General features: G+C 36.4%; 2 protein-coding genes across 2 annotated transcripts; one reads left to right on the top strand and one right to left on the bottom strand.

Moving 5' to 3' along the window:
- Window positions 1-1,754: 1,754 nt before the first annotated feature.
- LOC110871681 (ubiquitin-40S ribosomal protein S27a) lies at window positions 1,755-2,437 on the top strand. The gene has a single exon (XM_022120400.2). It carries the CDS (start codon window positions 1,820-1,822, stop codon window positions 2,279-2,281), a length of 462 nt encoding a protein of 153 aa, XP_021976092.1. The 5' UTR covers window positions 1,755-1,819; the 3' UTR covers window positions 2,282-2,437.
- Window positions 2,438-4,118: 1,681 nt separating this feature from the next.
- Window positions 4,119-11,378, bottom strand: LOC110871680 (probable serine/threonine-protein kinase PBL11). The gene is made up of 6 exons (XM_022120399.2): window positions 10,980-11,378; window positions 9,426-9,745; window positions 7,833-7,968; window positions 7,459-7,601; window positions 7,249-7,372; window positions 4,119-4,718 (listed from the first exon to the last, which is right to left on the bottom strand). Exons 1-6 carry the CDS (start codon window positions 11,029-11,031, stop codon window positions 4,285-4,287), a joined length of 1,209 nt encoding a protein of 402 aa, XP_021976091.1. The 5' UTR covers window positions 11,032-11,378; the 3' UTR covers window positions 4,119-4,284.
- Between the last annotated feature and the right edge of the window lie 1,282 nt (window positions 11,379-12,660).

Genomic DNA, 12,660 nt, shown 5'->3' with positions numbered 1-12,660 from the left:
TTTGTTTTTTTTTTAATTAGTCGTTAAACATGTTTTTTTTTCTTTTGAAACGGTCAACTAGCCGTTACATGCCCGTTTTTTGTCCTTTAGTGGACGTCGCACACGTCCGGTGGGAGACGTTGAGGACGCCAGAGGGGGGGAGCGAAATGGTGTACACGGCAGCGCCGATCCGTGACTGGGCAAGGACGAAGCCCATACCGGATAGCCTGAGGTTGAAATCTAACCCACTCGGGTTTTCGTCTCACCGTGTGTAAAGCCAAGAGAGTTTTGTTTTAAAATAATATAATCTGGTCGAAGTGAGGCAACTGAACTCTTCCATTTGAGGAGTGTAGTACCCTAACACAAACTCACATTCTAAAAAAACCTTTGATTTTCTTTTTACTAAGTGGGTGTAAAATGTATAGTTAACCCTTAGCTAAAAGACAAAAACGTTAAAGAATAAAAAATAGTGATTAATTAGCAAGTGGTGGACCAACTTAGGCAGGGGTACTGTGGTGGTGTAGTCGTGCAGATTAGGTGGGTTATGATGTAGCGGTGGTGGCGGATTAGTGGTGGTGGCGATTTGGTGTTGAATAGTGGTTGTTGGTGGTGCTACGGGAGATGGTTGCGGGTAAAAAGGCAAGGAGATATGAAGAAAGATAAAGTGGAGTAGAAAATCGTTAGTGGTAAGACTAAAGCGTGTGGAAGCGGTGAAGGGGTCAGGGCGGCCCTCCTCCCCGACGAGGGAACATCTCCCCCTCCCCCCCCCCCCCTTCAAAAGGGATGGAGGAGAAGGTGTAAGGTGTAACGTGGGAGCTCAAAACCACACCCTTCAGAAACCTTTGCTACAAAGAAAGATTTTAAGTTAAATAAAAAGGCACTGAAAATAATATGCATATTTACATATAACAATAAATTGTAAAATTAACGAATGTATATCACCATCTAAGAGTTTTCCAAATAGTAATATGCATATTTAGATACTAGTAGGGTGCTCGTATGATACAACGGGGATGGCACTTTGCATTATGGTACTTGTTTCTGGTAGTTTTTAGTCGTTTAATATTTATTGCAATATCATCGTAGTGAATATACATCATAAGTGAAGTCATCAGCTAGTCCATTTCATTGTGGTGTGCATGGTTCGTTCGTGTGGGTTCGGTCGTTATCCTCAACTAAAGCTGAAACCGAAGTCATCGGCTAGTCTCACCCTCACCCCACCTCACCCAATTGATATATCAAACACTAGTAATTAAATTATCATGGTAATGCGTGTGATTAAAAATTTAAAATACTAGTTATGAACTTAGGGTGAACGGTGTGGTGCGGTAAACACCATCGGTAAGGCGTTTACCGATCGGTAACACCGTCACCGATGGTATTTACCGGTCGTTGAAGTTGTTTGAGCGGTAAAGATTTACCGATGTGGGGTGAAGTTGTTTGAGAGATGAAGTTGTCAACTTTTGATTTATTATGTTAATTTTTTAAATAACAGTTTACCTAATCTTAGTGTCTAACTACCGCTAACGTTTTCTGGTTCATTCGAGTATCGAAGTCAGCTAGCCTTCATTCAATCAAGGTAGATAAAATGACGTGACACTGTTTGATTGTGTGATTTGAAAGTTTACCTATTGTCTAACCACTCCTTCACCCTTATGTGATTATTTAAAGTTTCTAAATATGTCGTGGAACTAGAAGCCCATATCAGTGAACCCAACTAAAAGCCCATACACAAAAAAGCCCAGTTCGACATCAAAAGTTCAAAACCCTAATCATATAAAAACCACTCATCCCCAGTCTTCAAACCCTAACCCCCATCAGTCCCCAAATCGGCGAGAAAATGCAGATCTTCGTGAAAACCCTAACGGGTAAGACGATCACATTGGAGGTGGAATCCTCCGACACGATCGACAACGTGAAGGCCAAGATTCAAGACAAGGAAGGCATCCCACCGGACCAACAGCGTCTCATCTTCGCCGGAAAACAGCTTGAAGACGGCAGAACCCTAGCCGACTACAACATCCAGAAAGAGTCGACTCTCCACCTTGTGCTGCGGCTACGCGGTGGCGCGAAGAAGAGGAAGAAGAAGACCTACACAAAGCCGAAGAAGATCAAGCACAAGCATAAGAAGGTCAAGCTAAGCGTGTTGCAGTTTTACAAGGTTGATGATGCTGGAAAGGTTCAGAGGTTGAGGAAGGAGTGCCCGAATGCGGAGTGTGGAGCGGGGACTTTCATGGCGAACCATTTCGATCGTCACTATTGTGGGAAGTGTGGGTTGACTTATGTCTACCAGAAGGCGTGAGGGTTAGTGGTTTGAGTTTATGGTTTTTGTTATTGTTATGGTTATGGATTGTTTCGGATAATGTTTTTGTTTTTGTTTTGGTGAACCTGGATGCACCTGCTGCTTTTGAGTTTATAAAGTTGACTTGCTTCTTTATATATTTAATTTCTTTATGTGTTTTTGGTTATTTATCAGTAGGTTTTATATGGTTTGCTTGATTGCAGTTCTAGTTTGATATATTTGGGCATGTTTTATAAATTACTGCTCAAGCTTTTTGAATTTAAAGATTGTTTTTGAGTAGTTGCTTTTTTTCCAAATGATATGTATTTTGGGATCATGAATTCATGATGTGTTTATTTGGTTGCATTTTTGGTTGTATTGGTCTATTAGGGTGTTACTTTGCTACTTAAAGGGACTCACTGTTAAATCTAGTAGTGAGTTTTACTAAACTGTTTTGGATTAGTTTCGGTTTAACCCGCTAGTATAGATGTTTTTATGTAATAACTAAAGCCATTTGTGTATTTGTTTAGTCCAAGTTTGAAAGCTTAAAGATGAACTGTTTATACACAGTTTGATTACCAGTGTCATTTGGATATGCCATTGTTTTTCTAGCAATTTTACGATGTGATTTTTAAGCTTGGCTTTTTCAAATGACTTAAGTTTTTAAAACTTTTGAAGTAGTTTTTCTTTGGTAAACAAAGCTCCAAATGTTTTTTTTCATAAGTTTACCAAAAACTAATGGTTTTTTCCACTTTAATGAACGGATAAAAGCTCTAGTTATAGCTGTTCATCGATGATGGACAAGGTTACATGTTTTTAACATTGAAGAAATGATTTGAGTAACTGGTTTTTTTTAATATCAAGTAGTTTGGTATCATAGTGTGGTTATAAAGGCTCATTTTGACATTTTCTAACTTTGTTTCATTTGAGCCATTCTGTGTTTCTAAAATTGGCTGAGATGACTGAATTTCAGAGTGGATTGTAAGTTTGGGTTAGTTAACACAAGTTTTGTATGGTTGGGCTAGTTTAAATGTGAAGAGGTCGAACCTGCGAACATTTTTGGCCGAGTATGATTGTGTTTGTGTCAATTTTTCGGGTCGGTGGGTTGATATGTTTAACTTGTTTATTTATTTTTTCTAAAATTTTATTTAATCATGGGTGACAAAACGTTATATAACTTTATATATAGAGGCCACATATAACCTTAGTTAATACACAATCAATATACAGCACATTTAATATACAATACTCGCATAATTCATGTTGGTATCTTAGTGAATCTTGTAAATACTAGCTGCTTACAAACCTTTCTAACCTCAGTAGTTGCTTATCGAATTGTCGCCACTAGATGCTGAATCAATTGGAGCCTCACCAACATTTCTTATAGTAAATATAGTGGCCGGGACCGGGAATAATCTATTTTCTGCAATGCATCTATCCACAATTATCTTGGTCAGACAACCAACCCGAATCCACCACAATGCTCTTCTAATCACTATTGCTAATTGCTAGAATACAAATGAAGTAAAAGGATTACCACACCATCGCTAACTGTCACTTTCACAACAACTGATAATGCCGCTCGCAGCTCTTACAAGTCCAGCTTTAACCCTTGCTACACATGTAATATGTGCGGTTACATGAGTGGAACAATCCGTTGCTCTAGTCGTTATTTGACAGCAATGGAAATAAGAACTATATGTTCTATGTTTTATTAATGTTCTCTAGTATGTAAATTATTGTTACCAGATTAATAATATTGATTCCCACTCACATTCTCTTTGTATATGTTATAATGCTATATTATTAACAAGAACATAAAATGGAAATAAGAACTTCTAGATATACAATGCACACAACGATCCAAAGCTATATCAGTTTCGATAAGTTTAATGCATAATCACCAAAATTTATCAGTGTTTCTAGTTAAAGGTAACAACATATTCTCTCAACTCCCAACAAACCACTAGCAAAACACATAACAATACAAAAAGAAAAACATCTATACAAAAGCATCATCGCCCTTACGCACGAAGGGAAGCCGAAGGTCTGGGATAAGCAGCAGCCATTTTGGGCCCAGCTTCTTGCCTACATGACCGGGCTTTATTAGTGGTTGTGGGCTCGGCATGTGGGTCCCTACGCTCACGTTTTTCATCGTCTTGAAGTTCTTCTAATGTGGACACCACCTCATCCATACTTGGTCTCATTTTGGGTTCCATATATAGACATTGAAGGGCAAGGTTGGCTACTTTGAGGGCCCGTCCAAGTGAATATTGACCCTCGAGGCGTGGGTCAAGAACCCGAAAGATTCTTCTCTTGTTTGTTAGACATGGGATGGCCCATTCGACTAGGTTTTGTTCACCAGCTGGTCGGTTTTTGTCTATTGCTTTTTTGCCTGATAGGATTTCGAGAAGAACCACTCCAAAGCTGTATATGTCACTCTTTGCCGTTAAGTGACCTTTATGAAAACAAATTAATTTCGTCAAACATGAGTTAGAAAAAAAAGAGAAAAATGCCCGGATAGTCCCTGTGGTTTCGCCTTTTTTCACCTATAGTCCCCAACTTTCTAAAACTACCTGAATAGTCCCCAAGTTTTCATTTTTTGTTCCCGGATAGTCCCTGAAGTGGATGTCAGTTAGTTTATCCAGTTAAATGTGTGTAAAATGACTAAAGTACCCTTACTAATTAAGTATAATAAATTAAAACATTAAAATAAATATTATTTTTATTGGGCCACCTTCATTACCCTAACCCACCCCTAATTACCCCCACTTTCATCAACTCATCTCCATTTTCTTCCCTGTGCATAAGATTTTCTCATCAGTTTCAAATCAATTCAACAATCACTTAACCAATTTCTCATTCTCTCGATCAATGGATAGTTTGAAGAAGATAAAACAATTTACAGAACTTTCTACTTTGTCTGTTATTCTATCTTGATTTCTCTTTCCAGTGAGCAAAGGGTGGATGATCGGAGGAGGTGAATGGCGACGGTTAAGGGGGTGTTACAGGTGGCAGCAGTTCAGGTGAACGGTGGCGTGCGGCGGTTAGTGGGTAACGGTGGTGAGAAGGGCTGAATGGTGGCAGAAGGTTACGGTGGTTGGGGAGGTTTGCGATGGAGGTTGTGGTCGATGGTGAGATTTGCGGTGGAGGTTGCAGGGTGGTAAATGACGTACGGTGGATATGGAACGGTGGTCGACGGAGGTTAGTGGTCAAAGTGAACAAGAAGCCATGGAATAAGTAGTGGTTTCATTTTTTTTTCACCAAGAGTTTGAAAACTATTATACATTTTTTGGATCATTACTGAATGACTCTTTTTTTTTAAATCATCGAATACTTCAAGAATTATCATACTACTTGTTTTCATTGGATCAATTATTGGTTTATTCGCATTAGTAGGTGAATTCTACAAAAGAGTGATAAACCTTTACAAAAAGGGGTTCCTTGAATCTGAATGTATAAACAGATAGGGAAGAGTAAATCGAAAGACATTCCAGAATGATATGGTGAACTTGAAGATAGAAACGACAGAAACTGAACGGCGGCGGTGGTCCGTTCAGTTGTGATTCTCGAGTCCTTTGTCCTCAGATCACTTCCAGACGCAAACACGGTTGAGCCATCATGTTTTCTGGCTCCGATTCGGGACTCGCATTGCCGCCGATTCAGGTTAGAATTTGGTTTGGGTCACGTTTCGAGTTTCGGCTTGGGTTCGAGTCTTGTTCAGTTTTAGTTCGAGTTTCAGTTTGTTTCGACTCACGCGGCTCGGTTCAGATTCGGATCGATTGGTTCAGATCCGGGTCAGTCGAGTTCAATCGGTAATCCCTCACTTCTGTTCTTTTAGATTTGAGCAGAGTGATTGTGGCGGTGATGGTGGAGGGTGGAGGAGGGTAATGGTGGGTGGAGGTTGAAGATGAAGTGTGGTGGTGGGGTTTTATAAATAAAAATGAAGAAGATGCCCAGATAGTCCCTATGGTTTGGCCTTTTAAGGAAAGGGTATTTTTGTCATTTCACATCATTTTAACAGAGAAAAGTAACTGAAGTTAGACCCAGGGACTATCCGGGAACAAAAAATGAAAACTTGGGGACTATTCAGGTAGTTTTAGAAAGTTGGGGACTATAGGTGAAAAAGGGCGAAACCACAGGGACTATCCGGACATTTTTCTCGAAAAAAAAAAAAAAAAAAGCAAAACTATATATACACTATTGAGGGAGAGATTACATGCAAGATGGGCATGATAACAAATTCGAGTTTAAACAGGTCAAGTTTTAGTATTGGACAGGTTGACCAACTCATACTTTTTGTCCATTTATTATAACTTATTATTAAGAGTAAAATGCCATTTTCGTCCCTGAGGTTTGGGTAGTTTCGCGACTTTCATCAAGAGGTTTGTTTTTCCGAATCTGGATCCAAAATGTTTGAAATCTTACCATTTTCATCCGGCTCATTAACTCCATCCATTTTTCTCCATTAAGTCAGCCATTTCCGTCTTTTTTGTTAACTTACAGGGCAATTCGGTCTTTTTCAGGGTTATTCGGTCTTTTTACATAAAGTGAAAACAACCGAATTGCCCTTTAAGTTAGCAAAAAAGACGGAAATACCCCTGACCTAACGGAGAAAAATGGATGGAGTTAACTAGCCAGATGAAAATGGCAAGATTTCAAACCTTTTGGATCCAGATGCAGAAAAACAATCCTCTGGACGAAAGTCGCAAAACTGCCCAAACCTCAGGGACGAAAATGACATTTTACTCTATTATTAATTATTGATATATTAATTATGAATGCAAAAAACAAAATTAGCACAACGATAATATAATCTCATAATAAAACAATTTAGGAGGTAGTCGTATGCATTGAATTTAGATACGGGCAGCTTCAACCCGCCTGACCCATTTCTGACAAAAGTGACGGGTAGAATTGGCACCTATGCACAATATAAACTAGTTGATCGAACAAGGAAAATGAAATCATAGTAAAAACATACATACCTGTGGATAGATATTCAGGAGCAGCATATCCATACGTTCCCATAACCCTAGTAGAAACATGGCTTTTATCACCGGTGGGGCCATCCCTTGCCAATCCAAAATCGGATAGTTTTGCATTGAAATTCTGTTGGTTGTGGTAAAATTCAGAAAATACCATTTTAACGGCACAATTCACGTAATCACATCAAAATTCATTTAAAGTATACATACTGAATCAAGTAGTATATTTGAAGTCTTGAAGTCACGGTATATGACCATTGTTTCAGCATTGTGAAGAAAGGCGAGGCCCTTTGCGGCACCAAGGGCAACTTTCATGCGAAGACGCCATGAAAGTGGTTGGAAGTAAGAACCTCCTGTTTTACATATAAAAATATAAAATGTTTATTAAAATTTGACTGATTTGATATTAAATATTAGAGATCTAAAGATGGCAAGATGGATGGGTTGGATGGGTTCGGAACCGGTTAAAAAATAACTCGGTTCAATGTTTCAAGATAAACACAACCCATTCATAAATCATAACTAAATGGGTCGAAAATGCCACCTTTAAATGTGAAGAAGAAATAAAAAGATTGTTAACTTACTCCTGAATAAATGATTCTCCATGCTACCTTTCGGCATAAACTCGTACGCCAAAAGCCTATGATCATCTTCTAAACAATAGCCGAGTAATTTCACAAGATTAGGATGGCGTAATTGTCCAAGATAATTTATTTCTGCCTGCACAAGCCAAATAATCATTTGTTGAGAAGCTACAAACATGATTACTCATTTTTCCCCAAACATTATTATTGCTTTTGAATATATAGGTTTTTATCAAACATTCAAAACTGAATATTATGACTTCAAGTTGAAATAATCACTTTAGATACACATCCAATCGCCCCCTGATATTTAACTTAAACTCATGCTAAGCTTAAACCTTCCGATTCTTCTATTGTAACAAGTGAACCTACATATTTTACCCTTCGCTTCTAGTTCTCCAAATTGTGAATACACACCTCTACTTATATTTTATTGTTTCAAAGAGACCAAATTACCCCTCTGCCTCGTTCCAGAACTTAGTCAACTATTCTACAACACTGTCAACTCCCAACCTACATTGCACATACATATGTAAAAATGAATGCATGAATAACTATAAGTCAATAACTTTAAAACACTATGCATCACCAACTTTTAGGCATCAAACCTTTTAAACCGCTTTGGTGTAAATATAGCATATTCATATAATATGATGATGCTAAATCTATTTTGACTCCAATGTATGCAACAGATTTCAACTAGAGAATTTAGTTTTCCACATTACTTTGTTACAAGTAAATTCTTTAATTCATGAATTTAAAAGAAATACTTTTATTACTAATCATTAAAAAAACAATTTAAACAACTTACTAAAAATAATTAAAAATAAAAGGATTGTACTTTATCTTTATACCCATTTCCAGGCGCTGTCCTTTATGTTCAAAATTGACGAATTTTGTCCTTTATGTTTTCATATCATACCGTTTTGTCCTTTAGGCCTAACCTAGTTAGTTTTTTCAGTTAAATTTGGTAATGTGCTTTGCAAATGAGGGCATTTTTGTCAATTCAAAGGTTGCAGAATCTTTGAGCTGTAAATTTGCCGTTGAACTTACCTTTAAATTGACAAAAATGCCCTCATGTGCAAAGCACATGACCAAATTTAACTGAAAAAACTAACTGGGTTAGGCCTAAAGGACAAAACGTGTATGATATGAAAACATAAAGGACAACTCGTCAATTTTGAACATAAAGGACAACGCCTGAAAATAGGTATAAAGATAAAGGATAATCCTTGAAATTCTAAAGAAAATGGTACTCATATAAGAGGTTTCAAAGAAAATGGTTTCATAATATATTTTTGTATTAAAATTTTATTTTATGTTGGATACTCAATTAATATATAATTATGAAAACTTAGTCTAATGAAAAGTCTTACACCAAAGTTAGTGGAATATACAAAAACAGGGTGACGAATAGCGTTACACCAAAAAGTTACAACATTTTAGTGTCTTGATTGGAGATGGTTTACATCATTTTGGTGGTTTGGTGCATAAAGTGGAATGGTCTAATCATATTGCATCTAATACAAATAAATAATAAAAAAAAAAAAAAGCCACAACAAATGATCAAGAAAGTGAAAAGAACTAACTAACCAACCACTCCTTGTGTCCCTGAAATCCTTCTTGATTAAGCCTTTTAACCGCAATCACAATCCCAACTCCAGGCTTTGAAGGCGCAAGCGAATGCTCATCGACCCACCCTTTAAACACCGAACCGAACCCACCTTGGCCCAGAACACTATCCGGCCGGAAGTTTCTAGTGGCACTTTTAAGCTCACTGTAAGTGAATCTTTTTAAGTTGCATGATTGCAAAATATCACCTTCACTTCTAGGTGTTTGTGTTTGAGAACCAGTTGAAACCTTGCTACTTGAATTACTATTTCCATTCTTTTCACCAGTTTTAGAGTCATAACCTACATAAACACAACCAGTTTATTTAATACCTTAACATTAACACCAACTAGGCCTGTAAATGAACCGAACGAACACAAACAGAGGCACGTTCATGTTCGTTCATTTAACTTTAACTGAACACGAACATATAATCAAACACTTTTTTTTGTTCATGTTCGTTTATAAAAGGGTCATGTTCGTGTTCGTTTAAAACAAACGAACAACTCACGAACGTAAATGAATATAAACAGACAAACTTAAACGAACATAATTTAACAAACAATAAATAACACAAAGGAACATAGTTGAACAAACATAATGAACATAATTGAGTATACATAAACAAACATGAAGTAATTTTTCATATAAATTAGTGATTAATTACCATAAATGCCAATGGAAAACCATTTAATACTACAAAGTCCAAATATCAATTAGTTATATTTATAAAAGTAGTAGAAAGTTCCTTTTATTATGTTTAATATTAATATAGGGGAAGGTTCATTTGAGAAGAAAACTTAATTGAGAAGAAAAAGAACAAAGGGTAATTTTGTAAAACATTAAATAGTTTTTTACTTATCTCATTTATTATCATTTTTGACCAATTAATTAGTCATAAAGACTATTATCCTCCACACTAACTTTTTTTACCTATACACATCAAAAGTTATCCTACATATTTTGAAATTCATCCTACACGTTAAAATTTATCCTACACAACTCGTAATTTATCTTACACAACTCGTAATTTATCTTACACTTTAAATTATTTTATTTAATTTTTTGAAAAAAATATATATTTTGAGGATAAGTTACAAATTATTTAATGTAGTTAGCTATTAAAGAGGAAGACTACAAATTAATGACCTATGTAGATTTACCAATGTACCCTTATAGTAACATTAATACTTATATTAAATGAAGTAAAAATAAAGGATTCTTATTGGTTGAAATTTATTCTTTTTTCTTCTTACAAAAAATTTCTTCTCATTTGAACTCTCCACTATTAATATAAATATAACTACTTATATATTAAACTGAAAAACATGAATGGACAAACAAAACAAAACACGGGTTCATGTTTGTTCATTTATTTAATAAACGAAACAAGTTCACGAACAGTTGATGGACGTTTGGTTCGTTTACAGGCCTAACACCAACAATAATATTCATTTAACAACTAACCAACATTAATAAGATCCTATAAATCTAAAATGCCAACATAAATATAGAGTAAATTAGTAAAAAAATTACCAATGGAAAGTGCACTCTCGGATTTAATCTGAATGCTCCAACAAATCCCCATTGTAAATGTTAAAGATCCAAGAACCCTAATTTAGATAACAAACGAAGGTTACAAACACATATATCTTGAACAAAACCCGAATCAAATCCGATATGTTACGAGAACAGCAACAATAATCTTTGGATCTGATGCGGATTGCCCTTTTTCATCACAGAAATCGATGGGGTTTTCTCAGCTTCAACAGTTTCTGCTTTTTTTTGTAAAGTTGGTTGATCAGAATAGAGAAATGAACTGGATGACAGATAAAAAAGGGGGGGGGGGGGGGGGGGCTGGCTTTTTGGAGGTAGATGAGTTGCTTGCGGTTTCAAGACTTTGGTGAAATGTGGTTGACTTGGCTTCAACTTCTGTAACTGGAGAAGAAGAATTAGTAGTAGTGAGAATTAGCAATTTGCATAAATGTTCCTCCAACTCAAGCTATATTACATTATTAGTCTTTGTGGTTTAAATTTGTATATTTTTTGTGTTTGTGTTGTATGTGTATGTTTGAAGTTTTGAACTTGTATTGGTGGTTTCTAAGGTAAATTTATTATTTAATTATATAATTTCTAATTATTTTTGGAATCTTAGATTTTAATAATTTCAACTATTCGACGTTGGTCGTCAACAGTCTCAACTTTGAAAATAACCACTAGTAGTCCCTACTATTAACATATTGACATTCAATGGACACTGACTAACAGAACCCTAACGCCGTTAGTCTCTGGTTGCCGGAAAAAAACATTTTGGCCTCCTAAAAGTCTGATCTCAGGTTACAAAGTAGGGGCGGCAATTCTTGACACGACCCGTTAACCCGACACGAAAAAAACAGGTTTGGGTCGACTAACACGACCCGTTTAAAAAAAGGGTCGAGTTCGGGTTGACCCGTATAAAAACGGGTTGACCCATTAACCCGTTTAACTATTTAGATAAAAAAATCTTTTATATTTTTGTTTTTGTTTTTTTGGTTTCTATTTTACATGGTTAGTTATAATAATGTTAATTTTGACACATGATATTATTTATTTATCATACTCATACTCATGAGTAAACATGTTATCAATAACCCGCCTAAAACCGAACAACTCGTTTATAAATCGTCAACTTATATCACTCATTTAAAAATATGGGTTAAACGGGTCGGGTTCGGGTTGACCCGAATTAATATGGGTCGAGTTAGGGTTGAAATCTTTGACCCGAATAATAATATGGGTCAAGTTCGGGTTGAACATTTCAACCCACCAACCCGTCGACCCGTAACCCGTCAACCCGCTAACCCATCAACCCGACACGATTGCTACCCCTATTACAAAGAGGTTTGGGAGGAAAATATTGAGTTTTCCGGCCAAAAATGTGTTTTCCGGCAACCTCAATAATTGAGGCTTTTACTAGAAAAAAGCTCCTAAAGGTCCGTAATAACGTTACAAAGAGGTTTGGGATGAAAATGTTGAGTTTTCCGGCTAAAACGTTTTTTTCGGCGATCGGAGGCTAACAACATTAGGGTTATGTTAATTAGGGTCCATTGTAGGCCAATATGTTGATAGTTGGACTGCCAGTTGTTATTTTTGAAGTTGGAATTGTTGGCCGCCAACGGCGAATAGTTGAGATTATTAAAATCCAATATTCCATTATTTTTTATAACTTTATAAACAA

The sequence above is a fragment of the Helianthus annuus genome, chromosome 8 (genome assembly GCF_002127325.2).
Source record: "Helianthus annuus cultivar XRQ/B chromosome 8, HanXRQr2.0-SUNRISE, whole genome shotgun sequence".
NCBI lineage: Eukaryota > Viridiplantae > Streptophyta > Magnoliopsida > Asterales > Asteraceae > Helianthus > Helianthus annuus.
Note: the sequence above shows the minus strand (reverse complement) of the source record. Positions and strands in the feature narration are given on the sequence as shown.